The 18729-nt window shown below is 41.6% G+C and overlaps 1 protein-coding gene across 4 annotated transcripts in view; it reads left to right on the top strand.

Annotated features, from left to right (window-relative positions):
• LHPP (phospholysine phosphohistidine inorganic pyrophosphate phosphatase) overlaps positions 1-18729 on the top strand; it is a 172695-nt gene that overhangs the window by 40521 nt on the left and 113445 nt on the right. For 3 of the 4 annotated variants that reach the window (XM_050959690.1, XM_050959691.1, XM_050959692.1), the window contains exons 4-5: positions 3891-3954; positions 6968-7060. In XM_050959690.1, coding sequence (XP_050815647.1) covers positions 3891-3954; positions 6968-7060 — 157 coding nt within the window. The remainder of the gene's footprint in view (positions 1-3890; positions 3955-6967; positions 7061-18729) is intronic. The other variant, XM_050959693.1, reaches the window with a different exon arrangement.

Genomic DNA, 18729 nt, shown 5'->3' with positions numbered 1-18729 from the left:
GGCCCTGTGCTTTGAAGGGCCCTGTGGGCTGGTGTGATCGGCGAGCACGGTCAGCCCCAGAAGAAACGAATCCATCACTTCCACCCCGGGCCCTGCACCACCACCCCCCACCAGGGACGGCCCTGCCATTGGCATGTTACTGCAAAGAAAACAGTGTGTTTAAAATTTAGTTAACTGGAAGCTAAGCTGAAGACTGTAAGGCATGGGGGAGAAAACACTTCTCTAACAGAATGGCTGTAAAATCTAACTCAATTGGTATCCAAAGAGATTAGTAATCTGCACCCTGTAAATTACCAGTGCACCCTTGGGTTCTGAGCAGTTTGAGCACACTGCTATAAATTATGCGATTGATTCCAATTCTTATGCTAATCTTACGTGTTATGCACCTGTGTAACTCTATTGATGAAGTTACTCCCAGTTTGCACCTCCATGATTCAGAAATCACACTCACTGTCTATGTGCTTAAAATTGAAAGAGAACTAGGTGGCAACCAATAATTCAACCAATATAGTAACAGTGGGAGAGCCTCAGGTTTATTACAGTTTACGCAAGCTGAGGATAGAGCCCAGGCCTGCTCTGAATGAAATCAGTGGCAGTTTTGCTATTGGTTTTAATGGGACGGAGAACTGTCCCAGAAGAGGAGATAAATGTTACATTGTGATTTAATTGTCACGAAAAAGATCATGAAATTGTATTTTGGCTTTCCCACTTTTTAAAAGCTGCTGTATTTAATACTGTGAAAATCTGAACATGAACTACATATAACTTTATCTTGAAAATAACAAAGTTCCAGACCCTGCAGAGTAGGGAAAAAAAAATCCAAAATGCCCTTCATGAGCCAAGAAAACAAATCAAATGACCACACTTAAAAAAGAATTAGCTCACAAGTTATTTTTAAAAGCCTTTACTTGTTTTTATGTTGCACGTGATTTAATTTTTCTTTTTTACAGGACAGGCAAATTGCATGCCATCGTGAATAAGTATGAGCTGCCAGCATTTATACCAAGACAAAGCAAATAACAGTGTTTAATCTTGCCCTAAGCATGGTCAAGTTGCGCCAAAGCTTTTAAGATTATTTAGTACATTTATATTTTCTTATTACAATGGTAATTTGCATTAGCACAGATCTTTAAAGTTTTCCTGATCAGGCTGCAGACAAAATGACTGAAAAAAATGTACGATGAGCAGTCAGATAAGATTTTATGCTTTATCCTTCTGCCATTTTCGATTATTCAGCACAGCCTCTCTTTAAAATGGCCACTTGACCTTTGCTAGAACAGCCATTAACCTTCTATAGTCTAGCGTAAACAGCTTAATTTTCTGACAGTGGCATGACAGAAGAAATTACAAAGCCAATTCCCACTCTTGGTCCAAAACAGATGCTAAATGTAAATCACTCCATTTTCAGGAAGAGGGCATTCTGCTTCAGTGACTCTGACACTCTTGCTTTCTAGAGAACGAACCAAAACTTTAGAAGAAATCAGTTGAGTTGCTTCAAGGTGTTCTGTTTTTTTTTTAATTACTCTAATTCCATACGTGAATAGTAAGGGCAGTTCGTTGATGCTTTTTATGTGGCACTTAGATCATTGAACCTATTTTTGACATCATTTGTGCCACTGTCTCTCATACAAACTCTGTTTTCAGGGTCTGGAAACCCATCTAGCAGGCTATCTAGTTCAGCAATTTCTATAGCATCTCTGTCTGGAGTGTCCATGTGCTTGATCATAAAAAATAGGCTCCAGATGAAATTTGAGCTCACAGAATTTGAATATAGGATATTTTTTAAAAGAAATCTTTAATAAAAAAATTGGTCAGCCTGTTTTTAATTTAAGGCAACACAAATAAATAAATACACGTGGAATTCAAAGGCTTTATCACTTTCATGTTGCAGATCTATAACAGGGGGATTCAGTTTTATATTTGGAAGGACAGTGTTGTTTGCAATCAGCTGATTATTTGATGTACAAAAGTGATGTCATTGCTAGTTCTCAATCTTTATCTTTCTGTTTATTCTTCTAAGTGAAAAGTTGTAGGGACTTCTCGCCCATACTGAAGAATCCACAGAGAAAATGTGTCAAGGGGTATCAACACAGTGGATTTAGGTGCTCCTGGGCAGGCATGGAGCTGTACTCCAACAGGTCAATAATCCACAAACTAAGAAGATTTTTCCATTTCCATTATGGTCTATTGAACCCTTGAGATAAACAGTTCTCACTACAGCTTCTGGGGCCAAGAATGAACATTTAAAAAAAAATAACAACCCTAGGTTGCACAACAGACAAGAATAGCTCCTTCAGGGCCACTGGTATATATATATTGTTTTGGTTTAGCATAAATAACCTGCTCTTTAAAAACTCAAAAATAAATATGACTAAATCAGCTTTTTGAAAAGCTTCACCTCCCAAGTAGGACTTCTACAGCCCGAATAAAACAGGTTGCCAAATGTAGCCAAAGTATTATGTCCTAGGTGCTGGAACAGACAGTGCTCCCCTTGTCCCAAAACCCAGTCAACACACACAATGGAAGGTTGTGTGTGTGTGTGAGCGTGGCTTTGTAAAAAAAAGATATCTCAGTATAACACTTAGGCAGGCACCAAGATTTTCAGAGCCACTAATGATTTTGGATGCTCAGCTTGAGGCAGCTGATTCAGAGGATAGGTGCTCTGCAATTTTTGAAAACGAGGCCCCTTTAAAACATCTCAAGTTGGGTGCCCAAAACACTTTGAAGACTTTGGCCATAAATGCCAGTGTAAGCCTTCTCTCCAGATTGCTTCTCAGCTTCCATCTTAGAACTTCTCAGCTCCAACCCTTTGTTCACAGGACCACTCAAGAGAAAAATCTACATGCACTTCCCTTCTATCCAGGGTGGAGTTAACAGACTACACCTGCTGCAGTGAATCAGCAAGATTCCCCACTACCATCTCCCTGCAATATTCATTTAAACTTTGCAGGAAACACATGGAAAAAGTGTATGTGTTTGTACCGTGACTACCACTATCGGGCTCTGAATCTGTTTGAGGCCGTTGCCTGCTACCACAGTATAAATAATAACAGCAAACTAATGTTTTAACATTTGTTAAGGGATGCATGAAAAAATGTAGTCATTAATATATTATGCAGTCTATCTCCATGTATTGTTTGTGTGTAAGTGGCATATCCTGTGCCTTGTACAATATAGTCCAATACTGTGCAGCACTTGCCAAAGTTAATGGCAAAACTGACTGATTTCATTGGGAGGAGGTGTAGACCCTATGTCTTAAAAACTGTAGCCAGATAGACTCAGAGAATTATGTTGGGCCTGATATAAGCAGTTGCAACTCCATTGAAGTCAATGCTAACAATTTGGCAGTTCACCTGTTCATAAAGAGATTAAGTTCTAAGAAAAACAAGTCAAGAAAAGAGAGGCGCTCTTAAACTGGTTGTGTCATTTTGAACCAAGAGCGCCTTTGGCCAGGTTACCCCAGAACTAATGTCCTTGTTTTCTTCATGTGAGAGCAATGGGTTAGCGATTAGCAGTTAAGGAGTAGTAACACAGCTGTCATCCTTTGGGAGAAACACTAATACACAGCAGTGGTAACCACTTTAAGTAGAAGCATGGGGCCAAATTCAACCCTGGCATAGGATCGTTGAACTTCATTGGAGTCAGTGGAATTGTGTGACATATGCAGGTCTGAATTTGATCTAGGGATCTGCTTAGGTCTCCCCATTAGCAGTGCACCACATTGAGTAGCGGACAGACTGCATTGTACAATTCAATGTAAATTAAGGCTCCAGAATTCCTAATTACTTATCTTCTAGTCCCAGCCATACACACATTTGTATAGGCACAGAATTAATAGACTATAGTTTTTTATGTTCAGTTGCCAACATCTTTATCACTTCCATTTCCAGGCGCTATTATAAAGAAACCGATGGTCTGAAACTTGATGTTGGAGTGTATACGAAGGCTTTAGAGGTATTTTATAGCTTGCATTATGTTTACCTGCTCTGTGCATCTTGCTCAAAATAACTGATAGCACATATTTCTATCTTCTGTAATTCTTTTTGCTCATTTTGAGAGAGGAAATGACTATTAATTAACTATATTGCTGCGCATGTGAATGGGTGAACTCATTCTGCTTGGCTCTGACACCATCCTTATGTATTCAAAAGTTTCAGCTTTAACTTTAATATCATTGGGCTCCTGTATGGGAAGGAGAGACAGTGGAAAAAGGAGTCAAAGAGGAAAAATACAATGAAAAAATTCAGTGAAGAATGGGGCAGAGAGAATTACTGTTACAGAAGCTAGATATCCCAACCAGGATTGGTGCCCCTTTATGCAAGGCTTTGAACTAAGAATAAACATGGTAAGACACTCCTTTTTTTGTAAGAGCTTACAGTCTAAGGCTCTGATTCAGCATATGAGTAATGCCATTGATTATAATTAGATGACTCATGCATGAAATTCTGCATGTGCTGAAGTCATAGTAGGGATGAGGCCTATTAGATAAGTCAGGCTGAAGATGAGTGAAGGGAAGACTTATTATGTCCCATTTACTGAGGCCAGGTTTACACTGCACACTTTCTTTGGTGTAACTGCATTGCTCAGGGGTTTGAAAATATCTACATCCCTTAGCAGAGGTGAAAGTAAGCCGGTACGGAGTACCGGTAAAAAAAGATGCAGTAGTATACCGGCAAATAAGTGGAGCATTCAGTGCTGGCTTACTTTCACCTCTTTTGGCTGCATAACAAAAAGTTCAAACTCAAAGCTAATAAAAGCTTGGAAAGGGAAAACTCATTGTCACATTCGTTTGTTGTTTCTCTCCCTTTTCTCCAGCCAGGCTGCAGGATGTGGCTAGACTCCGCATTTCCCCAACCCCTGCACTTAGCAGGGGCTCCCCTCTAGCTTGTAGCAGAGAGCAGGGGGACTGGCTGAGGGAGAAGCCTCCCCAGGTAGCCTGCTGCCTACATAAGAATAGTTTAAACTTAGCTGTTCACTCTGCGGTCTGAACCACAGGATTCAGGGCTATTTCTGGCATCCTTGTTAATTTCACTCACGGTTGTTGCGGGGTGGTGGGTGACCAAAGCCGGGGCAGTTCTTTTATGCCCCCTGGATGAGGTGATATTCAATAATATAATAGACAAAAAATACAATGAAAATCGGGAACCATTTCCAAGTTCAGATCTATCCCATTCCCTCTCCAGCAGAGGATCGTGGTTGTGATGTTCAGTCTGCTTGCAGATCCACTTTGAAATGTTACTGTTTAAAAAAAAAAAAAAAAGCACATGGAGAACATGGTGGGAAGAGGTGTTCCGCCAATCGGGGTTTATTTTGGGCAAAGCAATTTTGCTAAAACAACTAAAGATTCACAGGGAAAGCAAATAGCCTGATAGACAAAATCAGAAAGGGATTGGTGGGGAAAACTGGATATTCAGGGAAATTATTGTGCCTCCTTTGAAAGAAATAGTAGTTTTCATTCCACCTTCTTTATATATTGAATTAAACACTTGAAATGTCATTAGGACATAGGGGCACAGATCTCTTTTTGTTGTGTTGGTGTCCCACAGAGTGCAAGGATGAAATTGACAAAACTTTCTCTAAGTATATTCAGCAAAGAATCCTGTGGCACCTTATAGACTAACAGACTTTTTGGAGCATGAGCTTTCGTGGGTGAATACCCACTTCATCATGCATCTGGTATTCACCCACAAAAGCTCATGCTCCAAAACGTCTGTTAGTCTATAAGGTGCCACAGGATTCTTTGCTGCTTTTACAGATTCAGACTAACACGGCTACCCCTCTGATTCTAAGTATCTTGTATATTTCCCCCAACAACCTTGAATGAAATTAACAAGAATGCCAGAAATAGCCCCTAATCCCCACCAGGGGGTGAACAGCTAGATTTAAACTGTTCTTATGCAGGCAGCAGGCTACCTGGGGAGGTTTCTCCCTCAACCAGTCCTCCTGCTCTCTGCTGCAAGCTAGAGGGGAGCCCCTGCAGCCTCTGCTGAATGTGGGGGTCAGGGGAACGCGGAGCCTAGCAACGTCGGGCAGCCTGGCTGAAGGAGGAGGAGGGAGGACAAGGAGAAGGAGTGGAGACCCATACCGGTAAGAGCTGTATTTTACTTTCACCCCTGCCCCTTAGTGACATAGTTATACCGAACTTAACTCCCTGTGTAGACAGCGCTGCTCTCCCACCGATATAACTACTGCCTCTTGCTGAGATGGAATTATTAAGCTGGCATGAGAGCTCTCTTCTGTCGGTTTAGAGCATCTTCACCAGAAACGCTAGAGCAGCACAGCTTCACTGATGCAAGTTTGTGGTGTAGACCTGCCCTGAGGCTCAGAGAGGGATTAAAAATAAATTCAGAGCAACTATGGAGAAAGGAGCAAAGTGAGAGGGACGGGAAGCATTCTAATGGAAAAATAACAAGCATATGTATATACCATGTGAATGCAGTGAACTCATTTTTGCCAGTGTAGCTTTTGGGGAGGGTAGCCTGCCCATAATAAACAGTGCAGGCTTCCTGTTAGCTAGGAACGCCTTATTTATTACAACATGGGTATATAACTACAGCTAAATAAGGCTTTCAACCTTAAAAATGGGCTATATGGTTCACAAAACCTCCATATCCTTGAAATTCACCCACAATTCCTGAACACAAGTTTGTCGGCAAAGCACATCATTGCTGTAACAATGAATTTTTGTGACTCCAATGTGAGCAAGATTAGAATTAGAAGACTACTTTCATGTTGGAAAATGTGCCCAATTCTTAATTCTAGACATTTCAAGAAGGCTTTTGCCCCTAACAGAGAACAACCAACACTCCTATTATCCAAATCCTCTGTTAACTTCATCTACTAATCCATACATTATTGAAAGGAATCAGTCAATAATCACATACTCCTTCATACAATCTACAGAGAATATGAAGTTGAACAAATCCTTTTCTAATCTATACAATATTATTTCTGTGCTTTTTCTTAGTATGCTTGTGATGTTCAAGCCGAGGTGGTGGGAAAGCCGGCAAAAATGTTTTTTCAATCAGCCTTGGCAGAAATGGAAGTTGAGCCACAGCAGGTAAGATTTCTTGTGCAACATTCACTAGATGTGCTGCGTAGTTATTGTCACCTGAATAAAAAAATAGGTTTCTGGGCCACCATCTGGCAATCTTTTCTCAGTCAAAACTTTCATTGAAACCAATGGAAGGATTGATGGACTGTGGACTTCAGGATTGGGCCCACACTGGCAAATGAAAAGTGCTTTGTTCAATGGCCATTCTAAAATTTTACATTATATTTACATTTATTCCTATGAAGTCTTAGAAAAGATCTGACAAAGAATCTTTAAAATAACAATGTAAAGAAAAAATTTCCAGCCCAACCCACAAATCTAATTAGACAGAAGAGTCTGACCTCATCCATTAGGGCAAATGTAGTATAAATACCTGAGTGCAGTGACCTGCTGTATTTCTTCTCCTCTGCATTTTCTTCTCAATCACCTAGTAGAGGTACTGTAATGCAGGAAATTCTCCTGAAATATGCAACATCATTTTTCCATATTTTCTCCTCTTCTTCTTGTGATCCTTTGTTCCCTTCCATTACTTCCTTCTTCCTATCACTCTGTATTGTGCCCTGTAGTATATATCTTTCCTCTCCCTAATTATCCCTTCATCCTCCTCTCCCTTTTCAATTATTCTATCCTTCCTTCCTTACCATACCCTCTTTTTCTCCTCTCCACCATCTTGGAGTATTTCAGGAGGAAGGACTATTACTTAAGTTAAAGGAAACAGCAACACAAAAAAGAACAAAAGTAGAGTCTCCACAAGAGACTCTCTTCAGTTTGTCCACATCTTCCCTAAAATGTGGTGCCTAGAATGAACATAAGAACGGCCATACTGGGTCAGACCAAAGGTCCATCTAGCCCAGTATCCTGTTTTCCGACAGTGGCCAATGCTAGGTGCCCCAGAGGGCATGAGCAGAACAGGTAATCATCAAGTGATCCATCCCGTCACCCATCCATACACCTCAGAATAATATTAGCCTTTTTCTCAACTGCATCACACTGTTGACTCATATTCCATTCGTGATCCACTTTAACCCACAGATCCTTTTCAGCAGTATTACCACCTAGCCAGTTATTCCCCATTTTGTAGTTGTGCATTTGATTTTTCCTTCCTAACTGAAGTATTTTGCACTTACCTTTTATTGAATTTCATTGTGTTGAATTCAGACCAACTCGCCAATTTTTCAAGGTCATTTTTAATTTTAATCCTGTCCTTCAGAGTGCTTGGAATCTCTCTGACCTTGGTAGCATCTGCACATTTTGTAAGCATACTCTTCACACCACTATCTGAGTCATTAATGAGAGAATTGAATAGTACTAGAACCAGGCCTGAACCCTGCAGTACCCCACTAGGTACACCCTCCCAGTTTGACATCAAATCATTGATAATTACTCTTTCAGTATGGTCTTTCATCCAGAAGTGCACCCACTTTATAGTAATTTCATCTAGACCACATTTCCTTAATATGCTTATGAGAATGTCATGTGGGACTATGTCAAAAGCCTTACTAAAATAAAGATTTAGCACATCTACTACTTCCACCTTATCCACTAGGCCAGTAATCCAGTCAAAGAAGGAAGTTAGATTGGTTTGGTATGATTTCTTCTTGACAAATCCATGCTGGCTATTAATCCTATTATCCTCTAGGTTCTTAGAAATTGATAGTTTAATAATTTTGTTCCAGTATCTTTCTAGATATAGAAGTTAAGCTAGTGGGTCTATAATTTCTGGGGTTCTCTTTGTTCCCCCTTTTAAAGATAGATACTGTGTTTGCCCTCGTCAGGTTATCTGGGACATCACCTGTCCTCTATGATAATTGCTTCCGCTAGTTCCTTATGTACCCTAGGATGAATTTCATCAGAACATACCAACTTGAATATTTTCAACTTACCTAAATATGTTTTAACCTGTGCTTTCTCTATTTCGGCTTGTGTTTCTTCCCCTGTGGTATTGTCATTAATTGTGTTGACAATCTGGTCACTATTAGCCTTTTTAGTGAAGACTGAAGCAAAATAGCCATTAAACACTTCAGCCTTCTTGATGTAATGGTTAGCCCTCTTTTCCTGCTAAGTAGGGGAGCTACACTTTCCTTCATCTTTTTCATGCTCCTAATGTATTTCAAGAACCAGTTCTTATTGCCTTTCATTGTTCCTTGCTAGGTATAACTCATTTTTTGCCTTAGCCTTCCTGACTTTGTACTTCCCTTTTGTGGTTCCCTTTCACCTCTAGATTCACAACTAATTCCTCCCTGTTGGTGAGATTCACAACTAATTCCTCCCTGTTGGTGAGAATCAAGTCTAAAATGACCGTTCTCTTGGTTACTTCCTCCAGATTATGGAACAAAAAGTTGTCCCCAATATATTCCAAGAATTTATTGGAAATTTTGAGTTTTGCTGTAGTACTTTTCCAACAGATCTCTGGGTAGTTAAAGCCCCCCATTACTACGGTCTTATGTTTTGGATATTTCTGTTATTTATTCTAGAAATAGCTCATTTATCTCCTCTTCCTGATTTGGTGGTCTATAATACACCCCTGCCATGAAGTCATGCCTCTCTTATCTTTTCCCAGAGACTTTCAGCTGGTCTGTCTCTCACCTCCTTCTGGACGTCAGAACAAGTGTATAAATTCTTGATGTATAATGCAACACCTCCTCTTTTTTTTAATCCTTCCCGTCCTTCCTGAAGAAGCTATACCCCTCTGTACCAGTATTCCAGTTATGAGACTTATCCCACCCTGATGCCAATTAAGTCATAATTTAGGTTATGGACTAATACTTCCAGTTCTCCCTTCTTGCCTTTGTGTATAAACGTTTAAAGTGTTGAGCAGATTTCCCCACCGATTTACCTCTTGTTGCTCCCATGACCCTATTGTAATTTTCTCCCTTCAATCCTCTGTTAAGTTTGCCTTTTATTATACTTACCTGTGGGCTTTTGTCACCTGCTCCCTTTGAACCTAGTTTAAAGCCCATCTCACTAGGTTGGTGAGTTGATGGGCAAAGATGCTCTCCCTCTTTTTGGTCAGGTTGATCCCATCTCTTCCCAGCAGAGCATCTTCCCGGAACAGCATCCCATGGTCGAGGAAGCTGAAGCCCTCCCATCGAAACTATTTGCGCAGCCATGAGTTCATCTCCAGCATGTGTGTGTCCCTGCCTGAGCCCTTGCCTAAAGAAACTAGAGAAAAGCCTGTTGAGAGTCTTTGGGTTAAGTTTAGAAGTGAGAGCAACAAGGATGAAGTCGTGGTGGGCATGTGCTATAGACCACCGGACCAGGAGGATGAGGTAGATGAGGCTTTCTTTGGACAATTAACTGAAGTTTCCAGAGCACGGGCCCTGAATCTGATGGGGGACTTCAATCACCTTGACATCTGCTGGGAGAGCAATACAGCAGTACACAGACAATCCAGGAAGTTTTTGGAGTGTTGGGGACAACTTCCTGGTACAACTACTAGAGGAACCAACCAGGGGCTGTTCTCCTCTTGATTTGCTGCTTACAAACACGGAAGAATTGGTAGGGGAAGTAGAAGTTGGTGGCAACCTGGGTAGCAGTGACCATGAGATAGTTGAGTTCAAGATCCTCACAAAAGGAAGAAAGGAGAGTAGCAAAATACGGACCTTGGACTTCAGAAAAGCAGACTTTTGACTCCCTTAGGGAACGGATGGGCACGATTCCCTGGGAGGCGAATACGAGGGGCAAAGGAGTCCAGGAAAGCTGGCAGTATTTTAAAGAAGACTTATTGAGGGTACAGGAACAAACCATCCCAATGTGCAGAAAGAATAGCAAATATGGCAGGCGACCAGCTTGACTTAACAGTGAAATCTTTGGTTAGCTTAAACACAAAAAGAAAGCTTACAAGAAGTGGAAACTTGGTCAGATGACTAGAGAGGAGTATAAAAATATTGCTTGAGCATGCAGGGGTGTAATCAAGAAGGACAAAACACAACTGGAATTGCGGCTAGCAAGGGATGTGAAGGATAACAAGAAGGGTTTCTACAGGGTTGTTAGCAACAAGAAAAAGGTCAGGGAAATTGAGGGACTCTTAATGAATGGGGGAGCTAACCTAGTGACAGATCATATGGAAAAAGCTGAAGTACTTTTGCCTCTGTCTTCACAGACAAGGTCAGCTCCCACACTGCTGTCCTGGGCAACACAGTATGGGGAGGAAGTGAGCAGCCCTCAGTGGTGAAAGAACAGGTTAAGGACTGTTTATAAAAGCTGGACATGTACAAGTCCATGGCTCCAGATCTAATGCATCTGAGGGTGCTGAGTGAATTGGCTGATGTGATTGCACAGCCATTGCCATTATCTTTGAAAACTCGTGGTAATCGGGAGAGGTCCCAGACAACTGAAAAAAGGCAAATATCATGCCCATCTTTAAAAAAGGGAAGAAGGAAAATCTGAGGAACTACAGACTGGTCAGCCTCACCACAGTCCCTGGAAAAATCATGGTGCACGTCTTCAAGGAATCCATTTTGAAGCACTTGGAGGAGAGGAAGATGATCAGGAACAATCAACATGGATTCACCAAGGGAAAGTCATGCCTGACCAACCTGATTGTCTTCTATGATGAGATAACTGGCTCTGTGGATATAGGGAAAACAGTGGATGTGATATATCTTGACTTTAGCAAAGCTTTTGATATGGTCTCCCACAGTATTCTTGCCAGCAAGTTTAAAAAGTATGGATTGGATTGATGGACTATAAGGTGGATAGAAAGTTGGCTAGATCGTCAGGCTCAACGGGTAGTGATCAACAGCTCAATGTCTAGTTGGCAGCCAGTATCAAGCGAAGTGCCCCAGGGGTCAGTCCTGGGGCCGGTTTTGTTCAACATCTTTATTAATGATCTGGATGATGGGATAGATTGCACCCTCAGCAAGCTCACGGATGACACTAAGCTGGGAGGAGAGGTAGATATGCTGGAGGGTAGGGATAGGATCAGAAGCTGGATATGAGTCAGCAGTGTGCCCTTGTTGCCAAGAAGGCTAATGGCATATTGGGTTGCATTAGTAGGAACATTGCCAGCAGATTGAGGGAAGTGATTATTCCCCTCTAATCAGCACTGGTGAGGCCACATCTGCAGTACTGTGTCCAGTTTTGGGCTCCACGCTACAGAAAGGATGTGGACAAATTGGAGAGTCCAGCAGAGGGCAACTAAAATGATTAGGGGGCTGGGGCACATGACTTATGAGGAGAGGCTGAGGGAATTGGGCTTATTTAGTGAGGGGGGATTTGATAGCAGCCTTTAACTACTTGAAGGGGAGTTCCAAAGAGGATGGAGCTCGGCTGTTCTCAGTGGTGGCAGATGACAGAACAAGGAGCAATGGTCTCAAGTTGCAGGGGGGGAGGTCTAGGTTGGATATTAGGAAAAACTATTTCACTAGGAGGGTGGTGAAGCCCTGGAATGGGTTACCTGGGGAGGTGGTGGAATCTCCATCCTTAGAGGTTTTTAAGGCCCAGCTTGATAAAGCCATGGTTGGGATGATTTAGTTGGTGTTGGTCCTTCTTTGAGCAGGGGTCCCGAGGTCTCTTCCAACCCTAATCTTCTATGATTCTATGATTCAGCTGGGAGGCTGGACAAGAGTTCAGTTAGTGCCCTGACCCCTTTACCTTTGTAGTCACTGCTGATCTGCTCAGGGTTGCCTGACAGGATCATTAGTGTCCATGTGGCTGAGGAGCATAGGGTAGTGATCAGAGAGCCTTGGCAGCCTTTCCATAACATCTCTGACATGGGCCCCAGGGCAGGCAACACATCTCCCTGGTCTCATGTCAGGTCAGCAGATGGATGCCTCCATGCCCCTCAGAAGAGAGTCACCAACCACCAGCACCCTACACCGCCTCCTCTTGGGTGCAGTGGCCGTGAGCCTTCCACCTTTGGGGTAAGTAGCTCCTCCTCAGTCACTGGGGTCTGCTCCTCAACTTCCTGTTGCCAGTACAGCATACTGGTTTGTCACCACAATAGACAGTGGACATGGGTGGTGGGTGGAGCTTTGTCTAATGCCCAACATGGCCAGCAGCCAGTCTCCTCCCTCTAAAACAGCCATTCCTCCTTTCTTCTCTGGTGCTGCTGTAGTCCTCTGTAGACTGGTAACATCCTCTGTCCCAGATGTTTACACATGCATCCTGTTGATGAGGTCCTCATGCTCCCGGATGCTACGCAGATGAAGCATCTCCTCCTGCAGCTCTCTTACCTGCTTCCTACGGGAGACACCTCTCATACCAGGTGATTCCCTCTGTCTGGGTTTCATCAGCAGGGACATGCAGGCCACACTCTCAGCAAGTCAAGACCAGGGCCTGGGTAGACACCTCCACGGCGTGTGTGTCTAAATAGAATGTTTTATTATATTGAATATATATATTATGTATATGTTTTTATATATAAAAAGTGTGTGTGTGTGTATTAAATAACTGAAAGAAATTATATTATAGGCAGAGCTGGTAGTGCCACCTATAGTTTAAGTTGCTTGACACTTTTCACTGCAGAAAAGTAGTATATATGCAGAAAAATAGATTGTATCATAATGCATATGCACAAGGAGGCCAAATCAAACTTGTTTGGGTAGCATTTATTCTGGCATCTCCTAACTTGACTTTGTGTGCATGTGTGTGTGTACACATGTAAATATACACTGTTCTTACAATACAATTGGTTCCTTAATTATCTGTTATGTGATATTTCTCTCTCTCCTAAATGTGCTATGTCTATACCTATGACAGCAAAATAAGGAGCAGTTTAATTACTTCTACCATTATAAAATACTCAGTAATAATTTATTCCATTTCTGAAATCCATTTAAATGTCAAATCAGCAGTACCACACAATCATTAAATCATTTTAGATGAATTGTGTTTTATAAAACATATTACAATTTTCTATTACCTTATTTTTAATGAAAAAAGATCTTTTTTTTTATAATACTATTTCACTACGGTAATGGTAGATTGTGGCAACGTTTAAAATTCTCAGGCTGCTTTAATCAATAATCACCAGTCATTTCCCTTGATGACTGCTTCTTACTGAGACCCTGACTTTGCCTTCTACTGCTGAGATGTTTTCAACTTGCACTTGGAGTAGAAGGAACTCCCTAAAGTCCAATTTTCATTGTAATCTTTCCTCAGTGGCGTAGAAATAACAGGTTGAGGGTATTACTTCAGTAGATTGGAAATTTAAATCTCTAAGAGATAGCCAGAACCTTCTTATGATTCAGTAGTATGACAAAGAATAACACATCTTAAAGGTTATTGAAATACGTAATTCAAATGTTTTAAGACTGATGAAACTATGGATGATTTTGACAGCTTTACAATAAAACCTGAATAATGTTAGGGTTCTGGAAGTATTATATGATAAAAAAAAGTTCTGCCTGTAGCAAATTTTCTTTTTTTAATGGGAGTTATGGTACGTGATACCAGAGTACATAAAGTACAGGTAGTTAACAAATTCCTGATTCTGTTACCTGCAAACCCAGGAATTATGGCACGTGATACCAGAGTACATAAAGTACAGGTAGTTAACAAATTCCTGATTCTGTTACCTGCAAACCCAGGAATTAGGTCACTCCAGGAGTAGTAGAAGGTGTCTGTTTCTGTATTTGTACTTTCTGCATTCATTTGGGATGGGCTTGCCCCTCTGGGGGTTGGGAGAGATTTGTAATGGCACAAATAAGAGTTAGGCGCTCAACTTCCTTTGAAAGATCAATTCAAATATAACTGCCCGTTGGGCATTTGGAAAACTGCGCCAGTGTCTGTGTATTTATCTCTATCTTATCTGCCTTATTGTACAATATCTTCCAGGTCAGAATTCACATTTGATGCCCTTTGCATGTTTGGTTGCTCAGCAAGTAGGTCCCAGATAAACACATTATTTTAAAATGAATTGGAATCTGAAAGCCTAGATGATTATCAGGCTGAGGGGAAAGAGGAGAAAAGTAAATACACGAAGTTTCTCTTATAAAGGATTTTAATACATTAGTTAATATTTTGCATATAGACTTCTATTGCTGTATATCCCAGTCATATTTAACATGATTATGGCTATTAAGCATGTAGAAAAAATCTGCTTATGCAAAAATACTTTTTATCTTGGAGTTTACACGGTATTAAAATTCTATTGCAGTTGGCATAGATATTTCGGTGGCATCTTATCCATTTACTTTCTCCATGCACTTCACTTCACTTCAAAGTACAACATGTGAGCTTGGCTTAAGTGTATAAAAACACAAAGCTATTATTTTGTTTAGCATTGATGTTTTGGCTGTGTCATTCATCTTCTTAATCTGTAATTTCTTCTCCTTCAAAATTTGTGTGCGCGTGCGCACGTGCCAGGTTGGCAACCCTGGCTAACCTCCGCTATTCACAGACCAGGTACAGCAAGAGAAAGTTTCCACATTCTGCCTACCAGTGCTCCATAAGCCTTACAGCATGGACTGCTTTTGGGGGTGAGAAGATAGTTCAGTCTATGTGTGTTCAGGCGGCCAATAAGATTGCCAATTGTAATGGTGATATCTGTGATATGGCCATATGTCCTCTAGGGGTTACTCTGTGGCTGCCAGATGTCATTGAACCCTGTTTTCTCATCACTACTGATTGGGGTTGGATTTGAACCAGCATCCTGGAGATAAAGGGCTATTTAAAAATATATATAATGACCAATCTCCCTAAGCCATCCATCACCCCCTTAAAGTGTAATTTTTAGAGAATATGCATTCTTTCACAAAATGTATATGAACCCTCTTTCATTGCTTGCATTTTATAGGATGTGGAAAAATATATATTACAGCTCCTTCCAATTTTTGATGTATCAGGTTAATACTGTCATGGTTTTCTGACAGCCTTAGTACATTTTGTCTTTTTTGGTGAATTTTAAAAAGAAATAACTTGCACATGCTCACTGACCAGACTAACACCTGTGTTCCTTTTGTAAAATGTGATCATAAATGGGGATCTTTTAATTCTTGCTTTCAGTGGGTGTGTGACCTTTCCGTTCTCTCTCTCGCTCTCCCTCCATATTACAGTCAGAGAGGAAGTTAAACCTAGATTTGACAGGTAGAATTTTTTTATTTCCCTTGACAGTGCACCTCTTGACCTCTATCTTCTTGCCAATGATTTTTTAAAATCCTAAATGATTTGGGAATAATTGCTCCTCCTTAGTGATTATTGCCCTTCACCGATAGTAAATCTATGAAATCCCCAGAGGCTGAAGTACATTTTTGTATGCGTATGTCACAAGCTGGCCTGGATAGGCATCAGTGCTCATGTGCAGCTGCACTTTCTGAGCTGACTGTCTTCTTGCATGAAAACTTGCCTATGTAGAATATAATACACCACTGGTGAGCAACCTCCTCAGCTTCTCACAGGTGCTCAGATCCCTCATAAACCCTCACAGAAACCCCCTTGGGACTACCAACTGATGTGCTGAGACTACTTCTGAGCCCGTTTTTCCTGGCAGCTTGGGACTTCAGTTCCCTGCGTTGTCTGAACCAGACATGCTAGCCTGCTACAAACACAGACCCAGCTCTGAGCAACGTCCCCCAAAAGTTACAGGCTTAACTGAAAACAGCTTAAGCAGTGTTCCTGTCTCTAACACTCAGATGCCCAGCTCCCAGTGGAGTCTAAACCCCAAATAAATCAGTTTTACCCTGTACAAAGCTTATACAGGATAAACTTATAAATTATTTGCCCTCTATAACACTGATAGAGAGAGATGCACAGCTATTTGCCCCCCCACTCAAGGTATTAATACATACTCTGGTTAATTAATAAGTAAAAAGTGATTTTATTAAATACAAAAAGTAGATTTAAGTGGTTCCAACTAATATCAGACAGAACCAAGTTAATTACCAAGCAAAGTAAAATAAAACATGCAAGTCTAAACCTAACACAGTAAGAAAGTGATTATAGATGAAATCTCACCCTGAGATGTACCAGTAAACTTTTTTTACCGACTAGCCTCCTTCTTGTCTACATCCAGCAATCCCTCACACCCCTGTAGTTACTGTCCTTTGTTCCAGTTTCTTTCAGGTATCCTTTGGGGATGGAGAGGCTATTTCTTGAGCCAGCTGAAGACAAAAATTGAAGGGTTTCCCAGGGGCTTAAATAGACTTTCTCTTGTGGGTGGAGGCCTCCTCTCTCCTATGCAAAATCCAGCTCAAAGTTGGAGTTTTGGAGTCACATAGGCAAGTCACATGTCTATGCATGACTCAGTTTTTACAGGCAGCAGCCATTGCCCACATGCTATCTTGAATGTCTCCAGGAAGACTTCTTATCTGGATTGGAGTCTTCCAAGATTCCTTGTCAGTTACGTATTTCTTGATTGGACACTTAATTTGCACATTCCTTTTTCAGGAAACTGACCAAATGATTTACTAAGGCTATGTAAACTCAAACAAGTACACAGCCAGTATTCATAACTTCGAATACAAAAATGACACATGCATACAAATAGGATGAATATATTCAGTAGATCATAACCTTTACAGAGATGTTACATGTCACATGTAGCATAACATATTCCAGTTATGTCATTCATATATATACATTCATAAGCATATTTCCATGAAGAATTATGGGGTGCAACATCACATCCATATTCATGGTTTCCCTTTTTCAAAGGAAATCCCCTTTTAGGGTTTTAGAGCTGGAGTGAAGACCTGTTTCCTTAAGAATTCATGTCCTCTTAGGGTATGTCTACACTGCTGCAATTAAACACCTGTGGGTGGCCTATGCCAGCTGACTTGGGCAAGGGGGCTGTTTAATTGCAATGTAGAAGTTCAGGCTTGGGTGGGAGTTCAGGCTCTAGATCCAGGACCTGTGAGATGGGAGGGCCCCAGGGCTAGGGCTGCAGCCCAACTCTGAACATCTACACTGCAATTAAACAGTCCCTTAGCCCGAGTCTGTTGGCAGGGACCAGCCTTGGGTGTCTAATTGCAGTGTAGGCATGCCCTTACAGTCCCCAAAACCAAGGCCACATAGGCCCCTGCTCTTGTGGAAGACAGCTCTGCACTGAATCTGAGGATGGTCATGCTGGCAATAGAGTCCTACTGCCATGCAGGAGACAAGAAACTCATACATATTCATACATATTATCTCCCTGCAGCCTCCACTGACTCTCCATGGATTCTGCCCCCTTTCTCTTTCCCATTCAGGGGTCAGGGAGGCACTAATAGCCAAGGAGAGATGCCTGAAGGGAAGAAGAGGACTTTGTTGATGAGGGGGCTAATTTAGAAGCTACTGAAGCTGATGCTTGTGGGTGAGAGATGATTGGAGGGAAAGCAAGAGGCTCTACTCCGGCCCCTTTTCCCAATGCCTGTGGAACTGCGTGTGTGTGTGAGGGCTAATGGCCCCCATTGGCAGCTGATAGCATTCTGGAGCTCCAGTGCTAGAGCAGGAAGAAGATGGCTCTTTGGCTGCCTTGCCATTTCCCCAGCTGGCATTTCAGTGGGGAATCCCCCTTTGCTTTACATTGAAATATCAAGGGAGGCGCTGCCTCTTTCCTCACTCCAGTCCCCAGTGCTCCCTGATGTCGAGGAAGTGGAGAGGCTGCAGAAAATAGCCACAAAAATGGTATGAGGGCTGGACAAAATGCTCGTACAGTGAGAGACTTAAAAAGCTCAATCTGCTTAGCTTATCAAAAAGAAGATTGAGAGGTGCCTTAATCACAGTATACAAGTACCTTCATGGGCAGAAAACAT

This window comes from Gopherus flavomarginatus, chromosome 6 (assembly GCF_025201925.1).
Source record: "Gopherus flavomarginatus isolate rGopFla2 chromosome 6, rGopFla2.mat.asm, whole genome shotgun sequence".
NCBI lineage: Eukaryota > Metazoa > Chordata > Testudines > Testudinidae > Gopherus > Gopherus flavomarginatus.
The sequence above is the reverse complement of the archived record's forward strand: the minus strand, read 5'-3'. Positions and strand labels throughout refer to the sequence as shown.